The sequence below is a fragment of the Belonocnema kinseyi genome, chromosome 9, assembly GCF_010883055.1.
Source record: "Belonocnema kinseyi isolate 2016_QV_RU_SX_M_011 chromosome 9, B_treatae_v1, whole genome shotgun sequence".
Taxonomy (NCBI): Eukaryota; Metazoa; Arthropoda; class Insecta; order Hymenoptera; family Cynipidae; genus Belonocnema; species Belonocnema kinseyi.
This window is the reverse complement of record NC_046665.1, coordinates 9,771,803-9,788,548: the sequence shown is the minus strand read 5'-3', so window position 1 is coordinate 9,788,548 and position 16,746 is coordinate 9,771,803. Positions and strand designations below refer to the sequence as shown.

Here is a 16,746-nt window from a genome sequence, read left to right as displayed (position 1 = left end):
CACACACACAAACCTTCCAGTTTCTTCATCCATTCCTCCCCCTGACTATTTTTATTCAGAATCCATGTTTCGTGTTCATACCTACGTCGATGGGTCCTAAAAGAAAGTACGCAACTCGCGGTGACGAATTGAATCTACGCAACTCGTAAGGAGGAATAGAAAATACGCAACTTGCGGTAGCGGATAGAAACTACGTAACTTCGTTTTTCGGGATTTTGAGTTATCGTCCAAAACTGTTGAACATGGATTCCGTAATTTGCATTGATCATTGTAATTCCCACATTTCACCTACCTTTCCTACCGAAAATTCGCTGCTCTCTGATTGGACATGTGAACGGGATCGTTGTTGCCCAAAAAATAATGATAGGTTACGTGTGTGCAGATACTTATTTGTTGACTTGCAACGAATGCGCAAATTTTATTGCTTATATTAATTTTTTTCAAGACTTAGATGATTTAGTCTAAAATTGGTGTCAACGCTCAATATGAGCGAATCAAAAAATTTGAAATGCATCAAACCAAAAATGATCTACAAAGTACTATAACTCGAATGGTAATATCCTATTTCACCAATTTATAAATAAACTTTTTTTAATTACAAATATATAGATGTATACCAACGTTCTTTAGTGCTTTTTATTTTATCTGCTAAAGTTTAAACACGATATCTCAATCCGTGTGGACATAGTGAACACCAAAAAAATGTCCACAACTGGGGACTAATTTGGTCACGTGGTCACCGAAGATCATGCCCTTAAAGAAATAACATTTTAATGTAGTTTTATACATATACTTTTTATAGCATCTCTTCCTCAATATTACAAAAATGAGAGAAAGCGAATATAAAATGTTGATTATTTATCAATTAATAAAATGTATTGAAAATTAACGTTAGTTTTTTTTACTAAATATATTTATATATACAAAAAAGGAATGCGTGATATTTAAAGTCTAAGATATATATTTTCGAATTTTGAAATAAGTGTCATTGAATTTACCATACTTTTATAAAAAATGTATCCTCATTAGTTTACTATAAAAATTTTGCCTGAGAAAGAAACCTCCCTTTTTTTAACAAAATAATACTTTTGATATAAATAAAAAATTATGATTTCTTATTCACTATTGTATTTTTCCCTATCTTAATAGTCACTTTTTAATCTTAAAATGATTTCACAGGAACACTACACAGCCAGGAAAATAATTTCAAACACCCGGACGTTCCAAGGGCAAAAAGGGAATGATGTCTCAAACGCCCTCCATCTGATTCACCTTGACCCACAAGAAAATTCCAAAGGATGGTTCTGTGTGATGATTCACGATCTGGAATCTGACAGGTGACTCCTGAATAACCTGAAGACAAATCCAGCATCTTCCGGGAGGGAAATTGAAGAACGGATCAGACTCACATCCTTCACAAGGACGAGGAGCAAAAAAGTTAGAAATTCCGACGAAATGGAGAATCTTCATTTCCGATTGATGATGGACCCAACCTTAAAGTGGTTAGGGTTAGCTTTCCTATCATAGTATTTCTTATACTTTTCTTTTGCTTTTAGGAGTCTTTCGTGAGCCAGCGAGTGCACATTGTCAAGCCACAGAAAGTGTTCCTGCAAAAGCATCGTATACGTCTTGTCAGGCGGATTGGGAGTGAAGCTTGTTGGAAGATTAGAATCTCTGCCATAAACCAGAGTGAATGAACCAAAGCCGGTTGCCTCGTGAACATTCATATTATAAGAGAAAATTGCAAATCGAGTCCAATCATCCCAGTCAACTTTTTTTCGAAACTTCTGAGATATTCAATCAAAGTATGATGACTTCTTTCTAAAGATCCCAGACTCTGCGGATGATAAGAAAATGATCGGATCTTTTTGCTTCTAAATATTTTACAAAAAAAACATCGATTACCATACTAACCAAATTAGCACCCTGATCAGATTGTATTACCCGCGGGCAACCATACCGCGTAACAAATTCTTCGGCTAAATCTCTGGCTATAGTGACTGAATCAGTACCATTCAAAGGTATTGCATCACAATATTTTGAAAATACACATTGAATTGTAAAAATGTGTGTATTACCCTTAGAAGTAATTGGAAGAGGTCCTACAAGGTCAACTTGAATCTTCTCAAATGGTTCTTTGGGAGTGTCAGTTATCACCATTGGTTGACGAGTATGCTTTCTAAGATGACAACTAATAATTCAGACCCGACAAAATGCTGTCGAAACATTTGCTCAATCGAGAGCCAAGAGATCTAATCCAGATCGTTTCCCTTCTTTGAAATCTTCACGCTCTTGGCATTAAGAGTATTCATTGCATTTTTTGATGCAATAATTGCACTAGATATGTGATTCAAGAAAAGCTGATCTCCATGCTTATTCCTTACAATCAAAGCAAAAATATACCTATTGTTTCGGGTGAATACTACTACTTCACCTAATTTAGGATAACTTCCTAAGAAATCTTCAACTCGGAAGATATTATGATTCACTAATTCTTTATTAAGTTTAGATATCATCGAACCATCGGCTGAGACAAAATAAGCAATAATGGCCTTTACCCATATAAATTTTGTCCTTACTGTATGATACACACGCGTCTGAGATGACCAATGCAGGAGTCTTTTCAAGAACATCAGCACTGTTCTCACCGTTGTGTTTGACTTCCATCTCCTGCAAAGCGCACAATTTACTTTGCGTCTTTACTGCAGAAGGATTTAGTCCAACGCCCGCACCCCACTCAGAGCCGATGATGATGTACACATCAAGGGATTCTGCTTTTTGGGTATCTAAACTAAACCATTTTGAGCCGATGAAGGTATCTTCACTGGGTCGTTAAGGTCCTCATCAGGTGAAGCCATAAGGCTGTCATGACTGAGAGTTGAATCTCTCGACTCCGGTTTGGAATCCTTATCATTCGAAAGGACCACCTAAACTACCGGAGTTAGCGCATTTCCATCCCCATGAGTCTAGACCAAAAGTTCGTGGTGCATTGGCGCAGACCGATAACGGGGTCCCTAATAGGCTACACCCAGCAGAAGTCGCGAGTCGTGATGCCTCGGTACTCTGATCCTGGGTGGCGATTTGATAATTCTGAGAGAATGAGTCTGGATTATTCATTTCACTAATCACCTCAATCCCAGTAACGTTTCTTTCCGCTGCTCTAACATCTAGAGCCTCAAAACAAGGAAACACTCGCTCCATTAACTCTTGAGGGTTAATCTCGTTATCAGAAGCTGGAAGTTCAACAGCAGCTATCAACTTTGCATCAAAGCAATTCAAAGTAGATAATAAAGGGACCCTATCATTCAGTGGGATTCTTGACATATAATCAGCGTTGGAATTCACTTTTCCAAGCTTATACACAATCACGTGATCATACTCACTCAGCTTTATTTGCCACCTAGCCAACCTTGAGACAGGATCCTTAATGATATGCAGCCAAACTAAGGGCCTATGGTCAATAAAGAGGACAAATTTGTGAGCATATAAGACCGGAAATAGTTGACGCAGAAGATAATAGCAAGAAGTTTCTTCTCTATTGTAGAATAATTGATCTTTGCCCCTTGAAGAGTCCTTGAGGCAAAAGCGATTGGCAAGTCCTGACCAATCTTACCCTGACTGAGGACACCTCCAAGAGCGTAATTTGAAGCGTCTGTTGTCAATGCAAATGGTTTTGAAAAGTTAGTATACTGTAACAAAGGTTCGGAACAAATTTTATCACGCAGGATCTCAAAGGGCTTTTTGTTCTACAGTATTCGAACGAAAATCAGTGCTGTCTGTCAAAATTTGAGCAAACGGTTTAACCACTTTAGCGAAATCTGGAATAAACCTTCGATAGTAACTTACAAGCCCCAAGAATTGTTTAACATTTTTCTTTCCTCTTGGAATAGGAAAATTCTTTACAGTTTCTACCTTTCGGGTATCTGGTTTTACCCCTTCTTGTGTGATAATATGTCCCAAATATACTATTTCTTTTTTTAAGAAATAACACTTTTCAGGGTTTTCAAAGATAATCCCGTTGTTCTGAAACGGCCTAAAAGAGCTTTTAATTTTTGACTGTGATCAATGAGTGATGAGGCATATATGACAATGTCATCCATATAAACAATTAGATCCATTCCTTGTAAACCAGTAAGAACTTGGTCCATTACCCTTTAAAAGGTAGCAGGGGAATTTATAAGTCCGAATGGCATTCTATTCAACTCGAAATACGCAAATGGAGTAGAAAAAGCAGTTTTTGCTTTCGATTCGGGATCCACGGATATTTGATGGAAACATGATGCTAAATCCATAACAGAGAAATATTTAGCTCCTCATAATTGATCTAATATCTCTGTTATTTGCGGTAAAGGGTAAGAATCACTAATGGTCTTTTCGTTCAATCCACGATAATCAACCACCATTCTCCATTGTTTATTACTATGAGGATCTGGTTTTTTGGGAATGACCTAAACAAGAGAATCATATGGGGATACTGATGGTCGAACTATTGCATCCCGAAGATATAGTTTAGTTTTTTCCATAATCACTTTTTTATTAATAGGTGAATGTCGATAATTTTTTATGTTTACCGGTTTATTATCAAAAGTGACAATTGTATGGGTAACAACATTAGTTGATCTTAATTTGTAATTAGGAGGATGAAATTGTTGAGAATAACCAAAAAGTATTGGGAAGAGACTTTGTTTCTCTTCATCATTTAAATCAGAGATATTTACAATTTTCAAAATTTCAGCATATCTAGAAGCCTCTTTTCTTTCATCAGCAGAAAGTTTACGATCCTCATAATCAATTTCAAAATATTCCTCAAGCTCAACTGGTGGTATTGTTAAATTTATTTGCTGATTATGGGAATTTACAAAAAAGATTGGAGCAGTTCCGTTTTCATTAAAAATCAAAGACTCAACAGCGAAAATTCCAGGATCACACTGAATTCTACGTTTGTAACCTTCTTTTCATTTAGTATCTTTTAATTGAATTGCTACTAATTTCTTTGTTCTTGCAGGTAAACTGATTGTCTTATGGGAGGTAAACGGAAAATTAATATTTCCTAATTGAAGACAGTCACTTTCAAAATTAACAATGGCGTTGTGTTTTTTAAGGAAAGAAATACCAAGGATACCTTCTTGTGGAATGGGAAATGATTCTGACACAACATGGAAAAAAGCTTCGAGACCCTTTATGATCAACCTGATCTCACCGATAGCGAAAACCATTTCCGGGCCTATTACAACGAAATGAATTATTCGCTTTTTATTTATCCAAACTGTGGGACTCACTAAATTTTCTTTAATTAAATTCACTCCAGCGCCAGTATCAATTAAAAAGATTACCTTATTCTTTGAAAAAGAAGAATTATCCAATTCTGTCTCGTTTGGAGCGAATTCATTAAACTCTACGAGTGAGAGGACGATCCGCTGGGTTGAGAGGGTTTACACTTGGAGTCGTCTGGCCTCTCGTCAGACAACCCACCTCGAAGTTTAAATGACTCATATTTGATTTTTGCCTAAACTTAGACCGTTCCCTTTCACACCTTCTTTTAATGTTACAATTCTCTACAGAATGGTTACTGCGATAACAATGACTACAATCCGTACTCTCTTTGTACTTTACATTTCTTTTAATCTTCTTTGGACAGTTTCGCTTATAATGTCCAAATTCTTTACAATAATAAGATTGCACAGACTCTAAATTTCGTACAAGCTTAGTATCATCCTCTACTTGCATATGAGCTACTCTCTTTAATATATCTTGCCCTATTTTATTCTTCAAATTAGATCCCGACCAGGTAGATGGAACGGAGCCAGACAGAGATCCATGAACTCTTCCCAAACTTTTCACTTTGTGATCGGCTTTAATGGCTAATGGAACACCATCATCCAAAGTGTTAATTTCTTTATCATGAACGACCATATAAATGTTGAAATCTAATCCGCGTATAAAATTGCCAATCACTGTCTCTTCATATGCTTCACAACGGCCCATCAACGGTCTTCGCAAATCATTCCAACCCTCGCCACTTTGATCTAAACTCAAAGAATTTGTCTTATCACTATCAAAAGGATTTTCGCTCACTACTAACCTAGATCGCAATTCTTGAGTTACTATAGAAGGTGGTCTCCCAGGACTATCATTTTTGACTCGTCTAGCTTTTTTCGGTGGCGATGCTTCGTTTACATCTTTCGCATTATTATCTAAACGACGTTTTCTATTCAGACCCATTTTACAAAAAAAAAAAAGGTCAGACAACTCAGCAGCGCCACTAAAGAAAAACAAAATGTCACATAATGCATATTTTTTGCTATTTTTTACCAAAAAAAAAAAATAATTTTTTTGCTCTATTAGTTTTTGAGAAAACAGGGCGGCGCTAGCTTGCCGGCAACTCAGCCGGAAAGCTGAGTTGCCGGCATAACAATGTTATATCTACGTGGTAGAGAGGCGTTGACTTTAGACGCTAAGTGTTGAAGCCAAAAAATCGGAAAGGGTATTTTTGAGAAGCCCAAAAATCAAAGACTCCATTGACACTGGAAAATTCTCAAAAAAAAATTTTTTTTGAAAAAGTTATATCTCCGTGTTAGAGGGGGGTTTCTTTTAGACTTTAAGTGTTGAAGCCAAAAAATCGGAAAGGGTATTTTTGAGAAGTCCAAAAATCGTAGACTCTATTAACACGGGCACATTTAAAAAAAAAATAATTTGTGACAAGCTCATATCTACGTGGTAGAGGGGGGTTGATTTTAGACGTTAAGGTTTGAAGCCAAACAATCGGAAAGGGTGTTTTTGAGAAGCCCAAAAAGTAAAGACTTCATTTCCTCTGGAAAATTCTCAAAAAGTTAATTTATTACAATTTCTTATCTACGTGGTAGAGAGGGGTTGCTTTTAGACGCTAAGGGTTGAAGCCAAAAAATCGGAAAGGGTATTTTTGAGAAGCCCAAAAATCAAAGACTCCATTGACACTGGAAAATTCTCAAAAAAATTTTTTTTTTGAAAAAGTTATATCTCCGTGTTAGAGAGGAGTTTCTTTTAGACGTTAAGTGTTGAAGCCAAAAAATCGGAAAGGGTATTTTTGAGAAGTCCAAAAATCGTAGACTCTATTAACACGGGCACATTTAAAAAAAAAATAATTTGTGACAAGCTCATATATACGTGGTAGAGAGGGGTTGATACGCAGATATGATATCTACGTAGTAGCAATAATCTTTTTTGGAATTTTAGTGCGTTACTACCCGGAGAGAAATTTCAATAGATTAATTCACCCAAGCGTGAGATTTTAGAACAAAAATTTTTGATTTAAACTCTCGGACTCTGTGATCTAAAAGCATAGAATTCAGGTCCTGATATTACAGGGGCGTGGCCTAACACCTGACACTTATAGACCTATGATTTAAAATCAAGGGTTCCGAGATATTAATCCTGCACCAAAGCGAAATAAAATCAAGAAGCAGTTCCGTAAAGGCACATGAAACTTATCCCGCCTAGAGTCTCCGGAATTTTGGGCTTGTCAAAAATACTAACACCAATTTTTGGGGTTTAACCCTTAACGTGTAAAAACAGCCACATCTTAACAGGCAATCTTGACTTTATCCAAAAATAATCTTTTTTAAGTTTTACAGTACTAGTAGAGTCTCTAATTTTTGGGCTCTTCAGAAATAACATTACTGGTTTTTTGGCTCCAACCCTTAACGTCTAAAATCAACCCCTCTCTACCACGTGGATATAAAAATTAAAAAAAAAAACAATCTTTTGGAAAATATTCCAGTGTCAATGCATTCTTTGATTTTTGGGGCTCCTCAAAAATCCCTTTTGCGATTTTTTTCTCTAACCCTTAACGTCTAAAATCAAACCCTCTCAACGACATAGATATAACTTTGTCAAAACATAATCTTTTTGAGAATTTTCCAGTGTCAATGGAGTCTTTCATTTTTGGGCTTCTCAAAAACACCCTTTCTGATTTTTTGGCTCCAACCCTTAACGTCTAAAATCAACCTCACTTTACCTCATAGATATTAAATTTAAAAAAATCATTCTTTTTGGGAATTTTCCAGTGTCAATGGAGTCTCTAATTTTTGAGCTATTTAAAATTGCCAATATCGAGCCCAAAATAAGCCCAAAATCTGATAGATCTAATTGTCGTGCTGATAGTTAATTAAAGGCATTAAAAGATGCTTAGAAAAAGTCAATTATATTTTTTGACTATACACATAGACTGGAAAATGATATACATTGCAGCGGTTATTTTTGAAACGAATATGAGTGAGAAATAATTACGCTTAAAAGTACCATGTTACTATTTTATAAGTAAGTTCGAACTATGTCGATATCGACTTTTTTTCAATACGTGTTTTCATTGCAGGATATTGTTTTTTATATAAGGGTGAATTTTGCAAAAGCGATTGATATGACATTGGAGAATAAGGAGAGAGCACAAAAATCAGGAGGACAAAAGTCCCAACAATTAATTTATACAATTTTTGACTTTAGTCTTCAGGTTTGTATTCGGATGCAAATACGGTAATTGTTTTTGTAACGATTAGCGGCGAACAAGTGTTTTTCATCTTCATTTTTTCATTTTTTTTAAAATACGCTTGTGCAGCACAGGGGGTTACTTTTTAAAATAAGAGTTGACTTCACAAAAGCGATTCATAGCTTATTGTAAAGCAAAGAATAGCAAAAAAGTCTAGCCTAGTCATATTTTTAATACTTTTTTTCATTGCAGGGGGTAGTTTTTTTAAAATAAGGGTTGACTTTACAAAAGCGATTCATAGCTCATTTTGAAGCAAAAAAATAGCAAAAAAATGTAACCTAGTTAATTTTCAATATTGTTTTATAATACTTTTTTCGTTACAGGGGGTAGTTTTTTTTAATAAGGCTTGACTTTACAAAAGCCATTCATAGCTCATTGTAAAGCAAAAAAATAGCAAAAATATATAACCTAGTAATTTTTTTTAATTTATTGATTTTTGAATGATTTTCGTAGAGGGCGTCGCCCTGTTTTCTCGAAAACTAATAGAGCAAAAAAATTATTTTTTTTTTGTAAAAAATAGCAAAAAAATATGCATTATATGACATTATATTTTTCTTTAGTAGCGCCGCTGAGTTGTCTGACCTACAAAAAATGTTAAAGTCTTACTCTTTTGACGAAAATCTTTCGCTGACAAATAATCCAATTAATAGTGCACCATAAAATTCACAACCCTATTGACCTTAATTTTTCACAATTATTCACTCAATTCTTAATGGTTCCAGGAAGATTTTCTGAATTCCTTGAGTGTCCTTGATCCTTCAGGAATTTCCTTCGAGTAGTTATTTATTTCTCTGCGGTTGATCCCAGGGTGCCATAACCCTCTTCCGTTTCGGGCAGTTAATTCAGAATCAATTTTTTATTACCCACATTCAAGTAAGAGTTTTCTTATTAAAGTTTTTTTTAAATTCTTTTAAGCCTACGGTTATTGAGGAATAGTTTGGTGGTCTCTATTTAACCGTTAACAACCTTGGTGCAATTTTCTACATCCTATGCTACCGGAAGTAAAAACACCCCTAAACTCTGAAAAAAGATTGCAGCTTTACTTCCTAATTTTTATTGTGATAAATTGTTAATCCTGTTCCATTGATCTTTCAGATTCAAAAGATGGTGCCTTCAGTCAGTGGAGTAGTCTCGTTTGTAGTAAGACGAACGGTCTTGAATTTTAATCAGTGAGTCAGTTCAGTGAGTCAGTTCAGTGACCCAGTTTTTCATTAAAAGGAATTTATTGGAAATAAAAAAAAAACACTTGATTTAACAGTTGATGATTCACAATTTATTAAAGATGAATTTCCACCATCACTGTCTGAGGTTCACAAATCACAATTGATTAATATTGCTTATATCGCGACGTCCCGCTTCACGTTTACAAATTGATCTTATTTATAATAAATTATTATTTCACAACAATTAAAATGAATTGACTAAGTTCAAGCACAATACAAAGATCAAAGTCCAAAAGACTCAATTATACACTATGAAGTGTCGCAGGTTTAGTAGTAAATATGCCGTTTTGGAGATACAAAATCTGGCGGTTTTCCGTTGTGCGCACCTTTTTATAAACTCTGTTTTGGGCGGAGTAATCTCCTATTTTTGACTTTCAACCAATGAAATAGCTGACGTCATTGAATTTAACAGTCATTTTAAAAATAAGAAATTAGGTCGCATGGCTCCGCCTATTAGATTTAAAAAGCAATATGAACAATTCGTTGATTGACATATATACCATAAACAATTTCGGTCCAAAGTTCAAATTGTGACCGGACGTTTATAACACTATGTCCTATCGCAATTCGTTCTAAGGCACGTTTTGATACTAAAAAGAGCTCTGTGACTCATCTTTAGGAATGCTAAGAACCTAACCTATTTCCTATTGCGTTGTAGTGTACTAGTATCTCCCTGATATCGAATTAATCTGTAATTCTTATTCTCTCTATTATTGCAGGACAGAGACAGACAGAGAGACAGAGACAGAGGGGGGGGGGCATTTCAAATATTAATGTGAGTAATAACTGTTTCGTGTATGCTCTTCTTCACCCTATTTAATGAGTTTATCTTTTTACTTCTGTTTTCAAAAAACTTCCCCCTTTTCATGTTTTTTTTTTGGCTTTAATGCAAACTTAATAGAACCTAATGAGAAAATGCAACTACTTTTTGATGAAAATTTGATTTTTTCATCGAAAATGGAACCGTTCCATTTTTGTTTGAAAATTGATAGTTTTAGCACAAAAATTCAACAATTTTGTTGTAAGTTTTAAATGGCTTGGTTAAAAATTCATTCCATTAATTAGAAAATAATTTCTTTGGTTAAAATTTTATGTATTTTGTTGTAAATTCGTATTTTTTGGTAAGAAAATTAGTCTTCTTCATTAAATATTCAACTGCTTGGTTAAAACTCAAATCACTTTTTTAAAAGTTCAGTTTATTTGTTAGAAGATCTAGCTCGTTAGTTAAAAATTAAACCCTTTTTCGGAAAGCGTTTTTTCGGGTTGAAGAACAATTTTTGTAACTGCAAATCCCACTCTTCCATTTTTCGCAACAAAGCAAATTGTTTTCTTGACTTATAACTTCAAATGTTTTATTGAAATTCATCTCTATTCGTTAAAAATGAATCATTTTTGTTTTAAAATCAACTATCTTCTTGAAAATCCAATATATTTCGACTCATAATCTTAAGATTTACATATGGAAATTCAGTTTTATTCCCCTATTTAACAGGATTTCCCTTGTTTTAAGAGAATCTTGGGCTGTGAAAAAAATGTATATATTATTGTGTATGTATGTTTGCATTTCTGACGTCACTCAATAGTCCGGGAGCTCGCTACAATTCTATGGACGTCATTTTAGTACTCACTAAAAGTTCAGGTTCTTTTGTTTTCATAGTCGACAGTTCGAAATTCGTCGAGTGGCTAACAGCTGTTAGTGCATTTTGCAACAATTTACCGTTAAACTGGTCAAAAATTCGAGTGAAGAAACGTCATTTTAGTACTCTTGGAACCCACGGGTATGGTTGTTTGAACGCTAAAAACTAACAATAAGTTTGACTGGCAGCTTCTCGGTGGTGCCAAAGTTGACTGGTAGGCTGTCAAACATGCCAAAAATTCGAGTGAAGAAACGTAATTTCAGAACTCTTGAAACCCATTGGGGATGATTGTTTGAATGCTGAGAACACAAAATTTGACTGGCAGATTCTCGGTGGTGCCAAAGTTGACTGGTAGGCTCTCAAACATGTCAACAATCCGAGTGAAGAAACGTCATTTTAGTATTCTTGAAACCCATTGGGAATGATTGTTTGAATGCTAAGAACTAACAAAAAATTTGACTGGCAGCTTCTCGGTGACGCTATTAATCTGATTTCCCTTGTTTTAAGAGGATTTTGGATTGAGAAAACTATTTATATATTATTGTGTTTGTATGTTTGTATTTCTGACGTCACTTAAGGGCTTCAAGCCTTGTGTGGTGATCTGTGATCAAGAAGGGCATTATTCCATTTAAACATTATTCGGTACGAAAAATTTACTTTTTATAAAAATTGGCTTTTTTAATCGAAAATTGAAACGTTCTATTTTTGTTTGAAAATTGACAGTTTTAGCACAAAAATTCAACAATTTTGTTGTAAGTTTTAAATCGCTTGGTTAAAAATTCATTCCATTAATTAGAAAATAATTTATTTCGTTGAAATTTTATGTATTTTATTATAAATTCGTATTTTTTGGTAAAAGAATTAGTCTTCTTCATTAAATATTCAACTGCTTGGTTAAAACTCAAATCACTTTTTTAAAAGTTCACTTTATTTGTTAGAAGATCTAGCTCGTTAGTTAAAACTTAAATCCTTTTTCAGAAATGCGTTTTTTCGGGTTGGAGAACAATTTTTGTCAAACATGCCAACAATTCGAGTGAAGAAACGTCATTTTAGTACTCTTGAAACCTATTGGGAATGATTGTTTGAATGCTAAAAACTAACAAAAAATTTGACTGGCAGCTTCTCGGTGGCGCTATTAACCTGATTTCCCTTGTTTTAATAGGATTTTAGATAGAGAAAACTATTTATATATTATTGTGTTTGTATGTTTGTATTTCTGACGTCACTCTAAGGGCTGCAAGCCTTGTGTGGTGATCTGTGATTAACAAGGGTATTATTCCATTTAAACATTATTCGGTACAATAAATTTACTTTTATTCAATGAATCCCTTTTATTTTCAGTTGATTATTGTGATAATTCCTTAGAATCGTTTGAAGCACTAGAAAATTCGAGTGTTTCAATAGGCTGCAAGGATACACACATTGTCAATGGTAAGTCAAAATACGGAATCAAAGCATTTATCTTTGTAGTGTTATTTTGTATAAAATGAACACAAATTTTTCAGATTATTCTACCGACAATTGGAAGTAAGATATCAGAGGACTCAATAGAAACAAGTAAAGTTAATAAGAATGAAATTTTAATTTCAATGGATCCTGAAGAGGCTGGCACTTGCGATTTTTTACCAATGTCGTTGAATGAAATTTCACATGATTCCAACAGTAACATAGAAGACTTGCAACATATTTCCATGTCCACTTTGTCATCAATTTTCGCTACTAATAACGAAAATTTATTAGATACACTTGGCAACAGAAAGCGAAGTAGAATAGATGTTCCTCGAGAAGTGTTGTTCCGAAAACGGTCAGTAAACCGTTCTAACTGGAAAGCTGTTGTCGCAAGTATTGCACGAAATTCAGAAGCAATTTAAATCTTTTTGGCGATCGCAAACCGTAACAGACAATGGGATTTTATTGCGTTGCATACTATAAAAATATTGAAAGTAAAAAAGAATGCAGACAAGAATCTAGAAAGTATCTTTTTCAAGTTGATGGCAAAAAATGTATTGTGTGCAAGACAATAAGAGAGGTACAAATAAGACGAGTAAAATTTCTGACAGGACTGTAAAAAGCATTGTCTAGCATATAAATCTTTTTGAACGAGTTGAATCACACTACACCAGAAAGGATACAAATAAAGAATATATTGATGGCATTGGATCTGTTGTACGAATGTACGAAATGTACACCGAATAGATGCAAAAGAAAGACAACTTCGGAATAAAAGTAGCCACTCATAAGCAGTATCGTGATACTTTTAATACTAAATTCAGTATCAGTTTCTTTTTACTAAAAAAGATCAGTGTGACGTGTGCAACTTGTGGAGGTGCTAGCGGAACGCACTTATAGTTGAGCACGTATGTTATCTATGGTTCCTATCTCTTTTCTAAAATCCGTTTGGTTCTGTGGTACACTGCCCTTTTCTTCCACCTGTCTTTCCGACCTCCTTCTAAGCACTTCCGCATACATTTTATATCCCACCGACATGAGTGTGATACCTCTATATTCCTCCACCCTTTTGCCTTCACCTTACTTAATCAACAGTACTGACAGCCATGTCTTCCGCTCCTCTGGCCACCCTTCTCCTTTCCATAACTTGTTGCAAATCCTCCACATCTCTTCCCTCACCCCTAATCCTCCATATTTCAGTGCTTTATTTTCCAAGCCATCCTCCCCCTGTTGCCTTGTTTCTTTTCAACCTTGCAATCGCCTCATTTACCTCGTCCCTACTAATCTCGTTTTCAATGTTCTCGTCCCCATCGACCACTTTTCTTCCTTCTCCCTTTACCCTATACTCCATTACTCCTAACAGCCCCTTGAAGTGCTTCGTCCACTCTTTCATTCCTATTTCTTCATTTATACCCTTCCTTCCTCATCTTTCCCTATTATAACTTCCCATTCCCTCACTTCGTTAGCCGCTTTCTCTACCTCTTCTATGTACCTTTCTTTCTCCCTTGTATTTCCTCATTTATCATTCTTTCGGGCTCCCTCTTTCTCCTGCTGAGATCTTCTTTTTCCATTTCCCCTTTCCTCCACTTTCTTACACTCTCTTTCATCCTATATTTACTTTCCCTTCATTCATAGTCCCACTAGCCTCCCCTAAACCCATCTTCTTTTCCTCTCGGTCTCACCTCTTCCCTTACCTTATCTATCGCTCCTTTTAGTTTTTCTAGCAGCGTGTAACCTCCTTCCTCTCCCAAACCCCTTATCTCCTCGTTTTCTATTTTTTCTCTAAATTCTCTCAACTTTTCCTCCTCCCAAATGCTCATTTTCAATTTCTGTTTTCTATTTCCTTTCCTCTTCCTCCTACTGCGCTTTGGGCAACCACTTGTCATTGTCGCGATTACCGGAAAGTGTTCTGAGCCTAACACGGTGCCTACTTACATTCTAACCACCAGCCTCCTTATTCTTTCTTCTGCCAGAATGCAACCTATTAGAGTGTCTCCTATACCCGCGTACGTATATTTCTCAGTTATAATTTGTTCACTCTCTTCTAGCAGTTTCATGTCCCTTTTCCTAACTTCCTCATTCTCTCTCTGCCTATTCTCTATGCTTTCCAATTTATTCAATACCTTCCCTTTCTCTCCTTTCCATAATTGATCCCATTTTTCCCACTTTTGTCTCACTTTTCTTACCTCGTCTTTTACCCCCCCTCCCCCTGCCTCTTCATATCATTCAGTCTTCCGCAAGTCTCAACCAATCTTCCGCAAATCTTCTCTCTAAATTCCTTTATAAGGGCTTCTAATTTTATAAACACATTCCCTTTACACCTATCTCTCTCCGGCATTCTTTTTTTGTGTTAACCTTTTTAATATCATTGACCCTCTCCGCATCTTCACTCAACGGCTCTCTTTTCCTTTCATCATCCTCCGTTTTCTACCCTTCACTATTCAAGCTCTCGCTACTAATTGCGCTCGCCGTCTGTTAACAATTGTGTAACAAGTCCCTCGACCCCGAGCTCCTCGATTTCGATCGTAACCTTTCTAAATTAGTAAGCCTCCCGCGCCTATGTCCCCTTCCCCCTCTCGATACAGCTGATTCTGCCGTTGCTACGACATGTAAAGGCCTAGCGAACGTCTCATCTGCACTTCCCTCACTGTTTGCCTCGTCTACGCCGCTACCTTCTCTCTTTGCTATCACTATCCCTGTTTGCTTCATTCTTCTCACTTAACCCGCTCTGTCTTTTCTTACGAAATCAGGTTGTGGACTCCGGATAACCGACATGCTACTCTACCCTATTAACTGACGGTTATCCTCAAGTCCCCCTCACATGTCACTTTCTATCCATCCAAAAATTTTAAGACCTTTCTCCAAAACTTCCCACCCTTCAAACTCCTGCTGACTGCGAAAAAAACCCAGTATCCCACCGCAACGAACCTAGCCTCAAAATCAGCTCTCGTCAATTACTGTATTCTTTTGTTTAAATTCGCACTTTCTATTGCTCCCTTCATTCACACTTGCACTTTTACCCTAGTTCCCCTACTCACCATACTCTCACCGTACTCACTTAACGTTTCCCTTGGTTAAAATGTACATTGCAATGAATTTAGATGAATTAAAATGTATAAGGTAGAACATAGACATGCGACTCCCAGGGAAATGAACTCGAGTAATTCTGAAATCACCAATGCATTTCAAGAGGACGGATGTAAGCTTCCACTGTCGGTTATGAATAAACAATCGACAGCAAGCAACATTTCAAGCACGGAGAATGAAATCTTATCCTTAGACAGTGAAATGACATATTGAGAATGCAGAGAAAATGGATTATGCGGAAGATTAAATCGTTTCTGTAAACGTGAAATCAGTAAAAACAGCTTCCATATTCAATGTCCGTTTACAATTGAACAGAAAATTAATAGCTAATTACTAAACAAAAATTTGTTTCATAAGAAAGTGTTATGTAATACTTGAATAACCCCGCACCCACAATATATCAAGACCATGTGATATTTACGTCATACGATTCCTACATTACTGACATTTTTTTCGCAAAAAATTACGTTCACACGAGTTCATATATCTATATTTCCATTTAGGTAATTAAATAAAAGATACCAGAGAAAAATGTAGTGCTAAAATTGTTGCTAAATTTTTGGAATTGCAATAGAAAATTTTTTTAATTATTTAGAAAAAATGGTTGTAATTCGAATAATTTAGGAACATACAAACGTTCTTTAGGCCCTTTTATTTAATTTCCTACATAGGAAACTAGGTACCTCAATTCGTGTGAACATAAATTGTTGCGAAAATGTCGGTAGAGTAGGAATCCTACAAAGTATCACATGGGCTTATATAGGAGTAAAATATGGGCAATAACAATATACACCGTGGCGTAGCCAGGATTTTTTTCGGGGGGGGGGGG

General features: G+C 35.6%; 2 protein-coding genes and 1 long non-coding RNA gene across 7 annotated transcripts in view; 2 read left to right on the top strand and 1 right to left on the bottom strand.

Annotated features, from left to right (window-relative positions):
- LOC117180242 (uncharacterized protein CG4449) overlaps positions 1-16,746 on the bottom strand; it is a 555,967-nt gene that overhangs the window by 525,726 nt on the left and 13,495 nt on the right. The gene's annotated exons all lie outside the window — the stretch shown is intronic.
- Positions 4,514-5,207, top strand: LOC117180245. The gene is made up of 3 exons (XR_004468016.1): positions 4,514-4,939; positions 5,006-5,028; positions 5,103-5,207. It is a non-coding gene; the product is annotated as an uncharacterized LOC117180245 (long non-coding RNA).
- Positions 12,702-13,483, top strand: LOC117180243. Its single transcript, XM_033372637.1, has 2 exons — positions 12,702-12,812; positions 12,887-13,483. Exons 1-2 carry the CDS (start codon positions 12,810-12,812, stop codon positions 13,250-13,252), a joined length of 369 nt encoding a protein of 122 aa, XP_033228528.1. The 5' UTR covers positions 12,702-12,809; the 3' UTR covers positions 13,253-13,483.